The sequence below is a fragment of the Poecilia mexicana genome, unplaced genomic scaffold (assembly GCF_051168715.1).
Source record: "Poecilia mexicana isolate PSO_F unplaced genomic scaffold, ASM5116871v1 scaffold_3, whole genome shotgun sequence".
In the NCBI taxonomy this organism is placed as follows: Eukaryota; Metazoa; Chordata; class Actinopteri; order Cyprinodontiformes; family Poeciliidae; genus Poecilia; species Poecilia mexicana.
This window is the reverse complement of record NW_028263372.1, coordinates 1,076,639-1,091,765: the sequence shown is the minus strand read 5'-3', so window position 1 is coordinate 1,091,765 and position 15,127 is coordinate 1,076,639. Positions and strand designations below refer to the sequence as shown.

Sequence of the window (15,127 nt, the reverse complement as noted above, 5' to 3'; positions counted from 1 at the left end):
AAATTGTATCCTGGGAACTGCAGAAAAGAATTCAATGCCATGCATTCTGGCATTGAGAGTTTTTACTAGTCTCTTTTGTTCTGTATGTCATTCAGTCATTGTTTTCCTGTCATGGCTAGGTCACACACAATTCACCCAAACCAATATATACATATATTTTACAGTAAAGCTCTTAAAAAAGCAAATACCTAGTTTTCTCTGAGCTCAAGCTAACCATCAGGGTTTGAGATAAACTTATCTGTATGTATGCAAAATGCAGACACCAATCCAATAGCGCCACATAATGCAGGGAGGAGACTGACAACTTCAGAAAAGGTTTTAACAATGAGAAATAACAATAGCATTTCTTAACAGCAGATAGTGTTGTGTCCAGCTGGCCATGTTAATCATGACTTGTTCTAATTTTCTTCCTGTTCAAACTAACCTCTCTCTCTTTTTCTTGACCCCTCCCCACCTTGCAGCTTCATAAATACAGCCCACATTCTGTTCGTTCTGACTGAGCAGCTGTTCACCCAGACTGCAGGTGACCCATAAGGACTCTGGTTTGCCTATCTGCCTAGTTAAAAGAACTTCACACAGTTTTTCCTAAGACGTTATAAAATGTCTGCTGATGCAGCGGAAGCAACAAAAGCTGAGATGCCAGATGAACTGGAGCCAACTAAAGGAAAGTCACATGATTCTGACAAGAAGGTCGACAATAAGGCGAGTATCTCAAAATATGAATGTACAATCTACCTGTTTTGCTTCTTGGAAAAAATTCACACTGAATAAGAAAGTAGAAGTTTATTGTCACTTTGAGTTTATTTTGAACAGGTTTTCTAAATAATGCAGAAACTATAATGTTTTAAGAAAAGCTTTCAATTTAATTTTAGTTAAACCTAAAATAATCTGTTTTGCCAATATTTCCTGTATCATATCTTAATAAGTCATCTTTGAATTTATTATTAAAGATAATTTTTGTTTAGTTTATCATCTGATTAATTGATTTATAGAAATTTAACATATTTTCCACAAAAGCAGAAACCAGATGCCAGAAAATGAGCTATTAGGGTTTTTTGGGCTTTAGTGGCCTTTATTTGAAAGTGCTAGGACAGGAAAGTAGGTAATGAGAAAGGGAAGGTCATCAGGCCGGGATTCAAACCTGCGATGAGGAAGTTGTGCTTTCCCATGCACCTCCGCAGCAGCCTGAATATTAAAGTATTTTTTTAATGATCACTAAAAGTTTAAAATACTGTTGCTTGTTAATCAATCAATCAATCAATCAATCAATCAATCAATCAATCAATCAAGTTTGTTTGTATAGCCTACCTCAGCAACAAGGCAGTTCAAAGTGCTTTACATCATAAAAACACAAATATCAACAATTGAAACATTACAAGTGCTGTCATTACACATCAAAATGTTGGTCAATGCTTCATTTATTATGATTCAAAAGCAACAGCTGAGTTTTTAGTCTTGATTTAAATGAACTCATTGTTTCGGCTGTTTTGCAGTTTTCTAGAAGTTTGCTCCAGATTTGTGGTGCATAGAAGCTGAATGCTGATCTCCATGTTGGGTTCTGGTTCTGGATGCAGAGTAGACCAGAACCAGAAGACCTGAGAGGTTCTGGAGGTTGACCAACAACAGCAGATCTTTAATGTATTTTGGTTCTTTATAAACTACCAGCAGTATTTTAAAGTCTATTCCCTCGAGGACTTCAGAACTGGTGATGTGCCTAAGAATTTAATTTAATAATATAATAATTATTATTTATTATTTTTTGGTCATGTGTTTCATAATATTAAGGTTCAATTATAGATGTGCTAATTGTAATTTTTTTTCCCATAATGTGTTGCTTTTCTGTTAATCACAAAAGTCTGGTATTTTATTTGTGATCAGCTGTTGGCAGCAAAGTTATTATTATTATGACTGTTTGATTGTTATAACAATTTAAACCTTTTCATAAGAAAATTATCTACACTGAATATGAGAAACTATCTTGATATATTATATTGTTGTTACTATAGCATTAGTAGCATCAATAGTACCATTATTATTGTTGCTAATACTATTAGAGCTACTATTGGGAATATTGTAAGCACATTTTATTACTAAAATACTTATAAATAGTAAGAGATCATAAGAGTGATGTAGCTAGAGAAGTGATAGATTTTATAAGTTTTTCTTTCAGCCAGCTTCTTTGAACATTTATCATTTATTGCATAACTGTTATAAAATACAACAATGCTACCTCTGGTCATAAAACTAGCGTAAAGCTCTTGATTAACATATCAAATGAAACAAGACTAGTTTATATTGAAACATTGTTGAACTAGAATTAAATCTGTAAAGCTGACGATGATCTAAAATGTATTCCTACATCCAAAAACCAAGGTAACAATGAATGGAAGTGATGGACACCAGGACAACCTCACGACTGGACATCCAAGCAACCCCAGAAACAAAGCAGCAACTATTATATTCACACTGAAGAATGAAGTGGGGGGACTTATCAGAGCTCTGAAACTTTTCCAGGTATTATTTAATATGCATGCTTTAATAGATAAAACTTTTTCTGTCATCTAATAAAATTTGCATTCAATTCATGGTGTAAAAATATGAAAGAAGTTAAATGAGGAGTTAAAACAAAATTTACTGTAAATTTAATACAATTTAAAAGAAAGCATATGAGTGTGTGTGGGTATGGATGTATGGATGTATATATTTAGACATATGCATGTTTGGTGAGTCTATGGCAAAAAAAAAGAAAAGAAAAAAAAACAGTTAAAATGGAACATTAATTAACCTATGATTTATGTATTCATTTATTTTGTATTTAATAATGAGGGTCCATATGAAAAGGTGGTATGAGTTTATGGAGGATAAGTTCATAAGGTTTTTCCTTCTTTCTTCTCCTTTTCAGATTATTGTGGTTCAAAAAATAGGTGTATTTTGCATTCCTTGTTCACATCTGTTATTCTATACTGCTATCATGTTCGAAATAAATAAATTACATTAAATAAAAATGACTTCATTATTTAGCACAATTTTCCAAGCGCTCTGACCTTGTTGTTGCAGGAAAAACACGTCCATCTGGTTCATATTGAGTCTCGCAAGTCCAAACGGAGAGATTCAGACTTTGAGATCTTCATAAACTGTGATTCAGAGCATGAACAACTGAAGGAGCTGACCGAGCTGCTGAGGACACACACCGAAATAGTGGAAATGACTCCCTCTGGAAACTCTTCTTTACTACATGATGGTAAGACATGGTCAGAATTAAATATGAGCATGTAAATAACATGCAGTAAATTCCCGATTTTCCATCAGGTTTGGAATATGTTCCCTGGTTTCCCACAAAGATTTCAGATTTGGATCTGTGCGCCAACAGGGTTTTAATGTACGGCTCTGAATTAGATGCAGATCACCCGGTACGTGTACTCTCTGTGTTGTTTTTCCTAATTTTCTGTCTGTCGTCCAAACCATGAAAACAGATAAATTACTGGTTTTCTTTAGAAAAACAAATTCAGACACAGCAACATTGTTATTACAGGGATTTAAAGACCAAATTTACCGTAAACGGAGGAAGTATTTTGCTGATTTGGCTATGAACTTCAAACAGTAAGTGACATTTTCTTTTGGTTTCCTGGATCATTGATAGTGAGTAGTTGAATAAAACAAATGAGACATCATATTGGAAAATGTCTGTATATTAAAATGTGTGTTTTTAATCTGTCATGCCTGATTATATGCAACAGTGGTGATCAGATTCCTCGAATCAACTACACGGCAGAGGAGGTGCAGACCTGGGGCGTGGTGTTTCAGGAGCTTAACAAGCTGTATCCCAGCCATGCCTGCAAGGAGTATCTGAAGAATCTTCCTCTGCTGACCAGATACTGTAAATACAGTGAGAACAACATCCCTCAGTTGGAGGATGTGTCACGCTTCCTCATGGGTGAGTGTTAAAGCTGTGCCAGGGATGCAAAACCAAGGTACCAAGATAAATAAAGTGATTTCTTTTACTTTTTTCTCAAAGTGTAAGAGTTAGAGTTGAAACCCACTAGGCTGGAGATGATACCTAACAGGTTATAAAAATACTGCAAAGGTCAGCACTATCAAAGAGCTGCATTGAAGCCATGGCAGTAGATCCACAGGGAGGAGACTCAGGAGCTCAAACTTTATCACAGATCATCTGTCTCGTATTATTCTGTCAGGACATAGCAAAATTTTTTTGAAAGGAGAAAATGGGTATTATAACAGGAGTCAGTACTAATTATACAGTGTACATCACAACATGCAGCTCTGGATGATTATTCCACCAAATATTGATTTCTGACCTTTTCCTGAGTTAAATCATTAGTATTGTTGTTTCTAAATGAATATGGACTTGTTTTCTTTGCATTATTTAAGGTCTGAAAGCATTGCAACTTTTTTATGATTTTGACCATTTCTCATTTTCTACAAATAAATACATTTTTGCATGGAATTTCAGAGACATGTCAGTAGTTCATAGAATAAAAGAACAATGTTCATTTGACTCAGACATATACCTATAAAAACAAAAATCAGAAAAACTGATCATTTAAAGCGGTCTCTTATTTTTTTTCAGAGTTGTATGTTGTATCTGTGACAGAAAAAGATAGAAAACTAGCACAAAAGGCATACTGGGTATAACACTGAAAAAGGCATACAGTCTCTCTCTCTCTCTCTCTCTCTCCATATATATATATATATATATATATATATATATATATATATATATATATATATATATATATATATATTTTTTTTTTTTTTTTTTTTTTTTTTTTTTACATATCTGAGCGAGATAAAATATGTATACATAAAGTGAAAAGATAAAAGATAAATAATAAAATAAAATAAAACATATAAAGAAAAAAAAGTGAGGATAGGGAGTCATTACTCAATCAGGGAGCAGAGACTGAAGAGAGTGAAAGAATGTCAACGAAGGGCACCAGAATTCATCTGAGTTGCCTTTCACTGAATATCTAATCTTCTCTAGTTTTAAAGAGACATGGTGTCAATAAGCCACTGACTGCTAGAGGGCGCTTTAGTTGATTTCCAGTGAAAAAGAAGATGGCGCCCTGCCAGTAAGGAAGTACTGTAGATGCTGAAATATCTAAGTGATTAGCAGTGAACCGCTTACAGTCAACTGGGAGGTCAAATATGGCGACATGGGCGGGAGGGTGTGGAAGTAGCTTCAACATGATATCAAAATAGTTCTGCCAAAACGAGTGAGTAATGAACAAGTGTTAAATTACAGGAGGGTGCATGATGACATTAGTCACAATTCAGTGACAGAGTTGTGACAGGCAAGTTTTGAGGAAATTAACCCTGAAGAGAACTTTAAACTGAAAGCTCATTCAGTTTAAATGATTGTGTCTGTGGTTCAGACAAATCACACTGAATTTGTCTGAATATTTTATAAGTACATACCACTAAAAGTAACTACCAAATGTAGCATACAGTATTAATTAACTAAAACAATGTTTTTAACAATGTTTTCCTATTTGTTTTCTTATATGAACTTGCAAGTTCTCTTCTGTTTTTCATCTCCTCCTGTATTTAGTAAGTGTTTCAGTGATTCTTGAGAATAGGGACAAAACAGGTCCTATGGATAAAGCATGAAATTTGAATAAAATATACACAAAATATATTTTTTTCAAATATCTAACTAAACTACCCTGGGTCATGTGAGCACAACAATGTATATTTTTCTTTTTTTTGCTGAATATTTTTTTATTTTAAACATTGTAGTCGGTGGATGATGCCTGTAAAAGCCCTTGTCCAGGAGCAGAACTCAACACATTCTTATAGTTTAAAACAATTAAAGAAATACTAAAATTATATATTATGACAATTAAGTATAAGTAGTCATATAAATAATTATAAAAGTATCGATAAATTGAATTAAAAATAATTTTTAGATATTTTCCAACTCCGTTGAAATTTGTCCTTAGTTTTTGTCAACACCGTCAGAAATGAAAAGAATGTAAAAAAAATCAGGTATTATTGGGGGGCACCAGAACTTCTGAGGACCCCATGACGTTGTCTTTTCTCTTCCTTTGCTAGGAGGGCTAGTTAGCTCCGGTTAGCTTAAGTTATTCTTTAGTTTTTTCTTCTGATTTATTCCTAAGTTGTTTGTCACAACCATGATGTGTCAACTCCATAACTGACAATTTACAAAACTTTGATGAAATTTTGCGAAATAAAAGCTTAATTTTGGTAAACTGTAAAGATTTCATGGACCTGACGAGCTACAATATGGCCTCCTTCAGAATAACGTCATATAAATTGAGGTAGTTTGGCATTTCGTCAACTCCGTCAGATGTCAACTCCGTCAGAGTTTTTCTGACTCTTTCAGTGAAATTGTTGTCAAATCTCACTTAATTGTGCAACTAATTCATTTTAATATATTTTACATGAATTGCATTACTTCACATGTACCAAGTTTTTCATTTTACTCACTAGTTTGTCACCACCTTCAGTTCTGTGTCAACTCCGTCATGCACTGTCAACTCCATCAGATGGACTTTTTCTTGTTTTTTGTTTTAAATAATATTTATTTTATTTCTTGAGAAGCATTTGTCTGTAAATTGAGTAAAAATATCACTAATGGGGTATTTTAAAAATCATTTTAGATTTATTTTTGTCAGATGGTGATGACAAAGTTTTGGGTCAGGTCGATTAAAAATGTAATTTTTTTTTAAAAATTCGCAACTGGGAGCCTGTACCTTAGCATCTTCATATTTTCTAAACATTATTTGTCATATTTGCATACATAAGGTTGAGAAATAATAAAAAAAAAATATGGGAAAATTAAAACCCATTTTGTCCCTATTCTCAAGAATCACTGGTTTGTGTTTCTGTCTTTTTCTGTGTATTTCTGTTTATTTCTGTGTATTTGTGTGTACGGTGCAAACAGAGCGCTCAGGTTTCAGCATCCGGCCGGTAGCAGGCTACCTCTCTCCAAGAGATTTCCTAGCAGGGCTCGCTTTCAGGGTGTTCCACTGCACTCAGTATGTCCGTCATGGCTCAGAGCCTTTGTACACACCTGAACCGTGAGTACACACATACACATAATGAGTTTTTAACTCCTATCTCATCTGTTGTGGTACAAAATGTTTGTTGATCCGTGTTTCATACAGCGACACATGCCATGAGGTGTTGGGTCATGTTCCTCTGCTGGCAGAACCCAGCTTCGCTCAGTTCTCCCAGGAGCTTGGTTTAGCATCACTTGGCGCCTCAGATGAAGACGTGCAGAAACTTGCCACAGTGAGAATACAAACTGTGTTTCTAGCCCTTTTCCAGCCCATATCTTGTGACTTTAAGGACTTGTACAGATGTTCTACCCATTTTAGTGCAATTTTACATTTATTTGCATGTTCTGTTCTCTGGTGTTGTAGTGTTATTTCTTCACAGTGGAGTTTGGCCTGTGTAAGCAGGATGGAGGCCTGAGAGCCTATGGAGCTGGACTCCTCTCCTCCGCTAGTGAACTCAAGGTGACTTTTAAAAGCAGATGCTGCATTGGCTCAACATTTCAAAAATAATATTTTCCTGATTAAATATTCCTAGCAAATATTTCTGTACAGTTAGTACATGAAGTGTGGGTTTAGATTTCTGACCTGATAAAGAATCTGTCTGGTCTCAGCATGCTCTGTCTGGGGAGGCCAACATCCGTCCGTTTGATCCCGTGGTAACCTGCAACCAGGAATGCATGATAACCACATTCCAAGATGTTTACTTTGTGGCTGAAAGTTTTGAAGAAGCTAAGAACAAAATGAGGCAAGTAAAGGGATACTAGCATACCAAGGTAGAAGGAAAACACTTTTTTAAAACAAATAAATATATCAGAGTGTGCCTTGTGTTTTATATTTAGCAGTAATTACAACTGGAAGTTCTTTTGGGCTTTTTTTATCCACCTGTTCTGAACTGACATGTTAGTGGTGTTGATTCAGGACCCAAATAAATGTATTAATTTCATTTCATTTCATTATTACTATTTCTGAAGGCAGTTGGTTGCTCTTTGATTGATCAGAGATAACCATATATATATATGTGTGTGTGTGTGTGTGTGTGTGTGTGTGTGTGTGTGTGTGTGTGTGTGTGTGTGTGTGTGTTAAAAAGGAATCATCTTTATCATTTCCCTCGACTACTTCACATATAAACCAGATAAAATATGTCTGTTGTTCAGTCATAACTCTCCTTAGAAAACTGTCTCATCTATAAACTCTTTCTGCAGTTTTGCTCAAGGCACACTATATCTCCATAAACAAAGGTTATCATAGTCACAGGATATATTTCAAGCTTAACAAAAAATAACCAGCTAACAAACACAAAGACACCAGTGGTTTACATTCATGTTGTTTTAACTGCAGCTGCAGCTTCTTAACAAATTCCTGGTTCATTTGCTTACAGCTGTCAGAAAATATTTCCTGTTTCAGAAACTAAAGTTTTATTTTCAGTTTTCTCCAGATGATTCGTGTACAAACATACATGAATCACCTGTTTTACCTTCCAGGGTCGCCCCAGAAAAATTCATTCTTACAGTCCTTAACACCCAAACTGATTCCTACAGAAAAGTATACATGTATTCATAAACTTTTAGCTTAAAAACCCTAAATATTTCAGTCTTGTTTGTTATATTTTGCTAAATGTTTGGAATAATAGCGCTTGCCACTTAAAAAAAGTGTCATTTGTCATTGTGCATCTGTTTGGCTTTTATGTAACTTTTAAACTGTGAAGTCGTAATTAAAAGTAATGTGAATGTTTTCAACCTTTATCTAAGCCATTCGGAGGTTTTTTTTGCAAAATCTCCTGGGTGCCAGAAAGATGAATTCTTCAATAATATTCAAATTAAGAAACATATATGCAGTCAGTCCCTGTGAAGTGTGAGGCAAAAGCCTGAATAAAATGATTACATAAGTAAACATATCATCTGAAATACTGTGCTGATAAACAGAATCTTTACCTTATAAACCAGTAATTCAATCACACATCTTAATTTTTCACTGCTAGGCCGCACAGACCTGAGAGCATGTACAATCTGAGAGCTATCACAGGATTTCTTCTCATTAAATCAACATGAAAAATCACCATGGTTTCATATGAAATGAGAGTCCTGATCTAGGACTGATAGACAGGGTCACTATTTGATTACAATTAGGACTGCATGGCTTGCAGTTTTCTGAGCGACCGCCGATTACCGAGCCTAAAAAAGCCTGACTTGACCATTACAATTCTGGCCAAAATGTATTGTAATGATTTATTTTTGTATCTGAAATGTTGTTAAATATAGCAGGAAAGTTGCTGAGTTAGCAACAGTGGGGTCATTATTGTTAACTGCAAATGTGCAGACATGACCTGGTGGGTCGGTCTGTCAGTCAAACCTCAGAGCAGAAGAGGACAGTGGCTGATTTTTAGACCTTTGCTGAGGAAGATCAGTGGATAAGATTGATTTCACATGGAAGATCACTGATCTACCAAACTTAAGAAAATCAGGGCTGAATTATCAGCTGGCCGGATAATAGGCACACCGCTAATAACAACATATCTGTTCTTCACACAGACCTGATTACACTGTTTGAATGATCAGAAGTTTCATTTCGCCACTGAAGAACACATTGGGTGATAAATGTTTATGTTTTAAGAATTGGAAATGGTTGAACTCTCATTGCTGCTGAGTGAGCCATGAGGCAGGAGAGACCTGGAGCTCAGCCTCAGACTGACTCCAAGCTGCTGCAGCTGCTGCAACAACTAAACCACAAGATCAATTAAGAGAGATGCCAATAAAGCTCAACTGACCTCTTTACATCAGAGAGAGCTCTATTGTCTTCTAGAGCTGATAACTAGAAAGTTATCAGCTCTGGATTTGGCACAATGAAATGTGGTGCCTGTTTTTTCTCTTTCATCAAAAGAATAAATGCTTATCTGTAAACACATGTGAGATTTCTGTGAATAAGCTTGGTCAACGTGGGAGTTCCTCGTGGGAGGGAATATGGGTGTGGATATGCACACTGGGCCTAGACCAGGGGCTGCTCAAAGTGTGGTCACCAGGGGGCGCTTGTTGAGCTGTACTTAGAAACAGCCACCAGAAAATACAGACAACCTGAAACTGGAAAACCTGACAGCATCATTGAAAGGTGCGCTTGATTGTGATAAAAGTTGATGTTTGCAAATTATAGTCTGTGAACTATAGCCTTGAATGACTAATAAATATTTTATGGCTATCTTTGTCTTTTTAATAGCCTGAAAGGTTTGTTGTGAACTAAACCTCAGTGGATGATCTGTTGAGCTGGTTTCTTTAGTCTACCAGCACTGCAGAGGTTTGTCTTTTGGTTAAGAGAAACACATAAAAACTTTTGGAGGAAAACTTTTGTGATAATTTCTGTGGCCTGCACACTTCTGATCAGGTTTACCTGTAAAGTCAGCTCTGGCTGTACTGTACTGCTCCCTTGACCAGCAGAAGGTCACTGTTACACACCATGAACCATCTTGGCCTAACCAGCAAAAAACAAACAGACTTCTATTATAAGAACTGTCTGATCCAGGCATAACATTTCTGAAGTGGCATTTTTATTAGATGCTAGGATATTTCTGAGATGAGTTTTACAATGGTCAAAAGGCAACCAGGTCTGATTAACTTATTAAAGAAATGATACAGTTCAAATCTTTCATGTTTTCCTTTCTGTTCCAAATTACATCTGAATCTCAACCTGGCTGATAATAAACCGCTGTGCTTTCCCTGCAGGGAGTTTGCCAAAACCCTTAAGCGTCCATTCACAGTGAACTACAACCCCTACACACAGAGTGTGGACGTTCTGAGGGACACCTCCAACATCAACAACATGGTGAAAGACATCCGACATGAGCTGGACATTGTTGAAGATGCCTTGCGTCGTCTCGGCAAACTCCAGAGAGACTGAAGAGTCAAAATCGCAAAATAGAAGTCTGCAAACTATTTAAATGTGATTATTGATTGTGCTCTGTCTCTTTTTTTGCTTGTGGACATGATGCTGCATATGCTAAAATAGTCCATTGATGTTTTATTAAGTTATGATATGAGCTGCATTATATCATAACTTGATACATTCTGCATGTGTCTGTAGTTTCACAATGAAGAAATTTGACTGTTGAGCTTGTAAGCCTTCTGCTACACAGAAGGTTTTCAAGTGCCACCCTAAGGACCAACAGTTTGAAACAGTGAAGCAGGACTTTAAATCAGTTTGTTGTTATAAAATGTGCTACTTTAGAAGTTCAAGTAACAATTTTGAAGTTCAAGTTAAAAATTAATGGGAAAAAGTTGAAAAACTTTTCAAAACAGACCTGTGGCATAAAAAATCCAGTGGGAAAGTTGGAAAATAGGAGGTTTCTAATCCTGAAATTCAAAATGGCTGCATTGAAAATATGCACAAAATGCAAACAACCCTAATTTAGTGAGCATGTTGCTGCAGTGTTTAAGATAAAAAAAAAAAATAGAAGAAAATTCATTGCTCACCACCTGCATTGCTACTAGTAGAGGATTCCTTGGAAATGGAATCGCAATTAAGTTGGACTTGATGTCATTCTCAGATTAAAGCGCTGACTTGAAGACCGCATAACTTGCACTTGTTCCTAATTTATCTAGAAACATAGTTTTATGTAGTCGGTCGCTAACTTCTCTCATTTTTGTTACAGTTTGGAATATGATTAAATAGAGATCACATCCTTCCATTATGGCTTAAGAAGCTGTTGTTTTAGCTAGGTTAGCTTAGCTAAGTTTATTTGGTAGCATTAAATATTAAACAGGGACAAAAAGGTTCATGACCTTCCTAAAAAGTGTTCGGAAGCTGGGCTATGGGTTCTGTGTGGATGTTTCATTCAGATCCTACAGGCGTCCACCAGAGGGAGCCAGGAGGTTTCTGCTCCCTGGATGGTGGACCTGAGGAGCTAATTACTCACACCTGCAAGTCATCTGCTTCGTCAGCCAGAGCTTAAGAGGAGCCAGTTGCCAGTTCTCTGGTGACTAAATGTTAGCAATACATGGTACTCTAAACTGCCCAGTGTTTGTTCTCTCTGTGTTCCCTGAGCTTTTTGGATTTTTTTAAATGAACCCTATGATCTCATTTAAAGGTGTTCTCTGCGATGTTCTGGATTCTGCTCCCTGTTTCTTCTTGTGTTCTCAAGACTCTCTGAGAAGATCTCTGGTTCAAATCCCATGATTGGCAACATCTCCTCTTCCTCCAAGCCTGTGCTGCTTGACCTGTCCGCCCTCCAATGGTATTACCACCCAGCAACCTCCACCAGACCGTTCCACAGATCCACAGATCCACGGCTCCCAGTATTGCACAACTCTGGCTCAACGCCCATCCAAGAACTCGAACCCTGGAACCCAATTACTCCCCCCCCCCCCTCCTGGCAGACTCCTCTCCACCAGTAAGAGCTCCAGTCAATAACATGTTTATCATCAGTGACTGTTACTTACCATTCCTCTTCCAGTGTTCTCATTCACCAGGCTCCCGGACAAAGATGCACATTCATTGTTCATTGATTATTCAATAAATGTAACCTTTTTCAACTGCCTCCTGGGAGTGTTCTGCATGTGGGCCAAAAGCATAGCGAAACCATGACAGAACACTCAGGCCCTTGATTGGACCCAGCAGAGACTCTCTCGGGAGGACTCTTTCTGAACGGTACTCCCTCATCCAATCACGTGATGCTGCTATAAGATCGCTTTGTGTCTGTGTTCAACAGGATAATGCCAATTAACATCTGGATCATTTAATTCAACTATTGCAGGAAAAATCTCCAACCGGCTCCTGCTTGGAGAATGCATGTCTTTTTGTCATAGCAAAAGCCATGACAAAAAGTTCAACCAGACCTCCTTTTGGGCTCTGTGGTTTTTAGCAGATGGGCTTTTAGCTTTCTTCTTGTTTCAGTAGGAGTTTGATTGGTTTACAAGCAGCACAAAATAACTGCTACAGTTTAATTCAGAATCCAAGAAATCCCTTTAATAATGGAATTAATCACATCACAAAGCTGTTGCACTCTTCATCCTTTTGCATCTAATTGGACTTCAGTATTGGTCACAATAATTAAAACATTGCTACATTAGCTTAGCATGTGCTCTGACTGTAAACACAACACAGCGTTATTACTTCAGAAAATCTTTTAGAAAATACGACTACATGGACTGAATAATTTAATTGACATATATAATGGGTAAAAATTGGAAATGAAATCTGAATGTCATGCAATTATATTTATTTTGTGTAAAAAAAAAATTAAATGCACAGATTATAATGCAATTGTCTAATTATGAATGATTACTCCATTCATCCGTCATGCCCAGGTTATTGATGATTGTTCATAGAAAACACTGAGCTTAGCTCCATACTTTATTAGTGCAATGCAAGCAGTTATTACAGATACATAATGAGATACAAGGTTTTCCTGGGCCGTATTTAACTAAACTAAAGGCAGCTCTCTGTTTTACAAAAGCTGTTTCACTGAAGTTAATCACTTAACGTACCATAATAAGGCTTATGAATTTAAGATTAATTTTACTGTTAATTAATTTAACTTTAATTTTATTTTATTTTTTTAAATCAATGTAGTTACAACAAGAGCTAGAGCAGCTACACTTCTATTCTAATGTTTACATATGCACTCATGTCAGTGAAATAAAATGATGGTTTATGTATTTATAAAAGGAGAGTACATCTGTTAGGACGAGCTGTGAGGATGACCTAAATAATACAAATGAACAATGAAAGGGCTCAGGTTACCATCAAGTCAGGAAAATATGGGCATGTTTGGAATGACAAACATTAAGATTAATTAATGTGAATCCGGTAATGATTGTGCCTTTTAGCTTTTTTTAAAAATTTTTTTTTATCTTTTTCAACCCCATAATTAGTTGGACCTTCACAGAAGAAAGATGACTCACAAAATATTGAAGTCTACATGGCTTCACAGATAACTCCCTAAGCCAATGTGCTATTTTAGGAGTCTTAGTAGTTTGAAGTGAGGCATTGTTAGTACAATACCTCAGATGTCTCTGCTTTGACACACCTGAATTTAATAATCAGGTTATTAGCAGGACTCTGAAGAACTTGGCTAATTAGGAAGTCAGTCAGTCATTTGATTCAGATGTATTATGGGGATATCTGACCATTCTTCCAGAAGCATTTTGAGGTCAGACACTGATGTTGAACAGGAAGGCCAGCCTCACAATCTCTGCTCTAATTCATCCCAGAGTTGTTTCAAGTTGAGGTCAGGGCTCTGTGCAGAGAATTCTCTCAGTGATGTCATTACAGACCTTGCTATGCGCTCTTGTACATGTAAGAACTGAAGGGGCCATTATAACCTGTTACCACAGAGTCAGGAAATTACAATTATCCACAATGTCTTGTACCATCCCAAACTCGACTATTATATTGCCAAATAGTGATGGGTGAGTCTTCACTCCAAGAGAAGATGTCTTCCCTGCTCTAGAGTCCAGCAGCCATGTATTTTCCACCACTGCATCTGCTGCTCTGCATTACACGTGGTGATAAAAGGCTTGGATGCAATCTCTCTGTAATGGAGTCTCATTCCAAGAAGCCCTTTTCACTCTGACCTCGAATTCATCTTAAGGCTATGCATTTTGAAGTTCAGTAGCTTTTTACTCAGCAGACATGTGGATGACCTCTGTACCAAATATGCTTCAGTAGGCCTGTCATGATAACAAACTTTGCTGGATGATTAATTGTCTAAAAAAATTATTGCAATAAACGATAATATTGCTTCAAGACCTTTTGACACTGATATCATGGAAATGACTAAAAATACATGCAATTTCCTGATAGATACACCTTATTTTCAAAACACGTAACACTGGAACTGATAAACTAAAACAAAACAACGAAAAACAAAAATAAAATGGATTCTCAGTCTCCATTAACAAAAAAACGTACTTGAATAAAAACTAAACAATAAATAGTGCATTCAACCAAAAGAGTGCAGATTATGAAGTCTGTATTGCCCTTCAGTAATCTCTAGATTTAAATAGAAAAAACGGGCACATCCGACTACCTAATGCATTAGTTCACACTACACGATTTTTTGCCCGTTTTCCCCTTATGACAATCTTAGGTCGTTGGCCAAT

The 15,127-nt window shown here is 36.4% G+C and overlaps 1 protein-coding gene across 1 annotated transcript; it reads left to right on the top strand.

Annotated features, from left to right (window-relative positions):
- The first annotated feature begins 3,309 nt into the window (after positions 1-3,309).
- Positions 3,310-13,286, top strand: LOC106925763 (tryptophan 5-hydroxylase 1-like). Its single transcript, XM_088004021.1, has 8 exons — positions 3,310-3,410; positions 3,533-3,600; positions 3,738-3,934; positions 6,926-7,061; positions 7,149-7,275; positions 7,407-7,502; positions 7,652-7,789; positions 10,755-13,286. Exons 1-8 carry the CDS (start codon positions 3,378-3,380, stop codon positions 10,923-10,925), a joined length of 966 nt encoding a protein of 321 aa, XP_087860147.1. The 5' UTR covers positions 3,310-3,377; the 3' UTR covers positions 10,926-13,286.
- Positions 13,287-15,127: the final 1,841 nt, after the last annotated feature.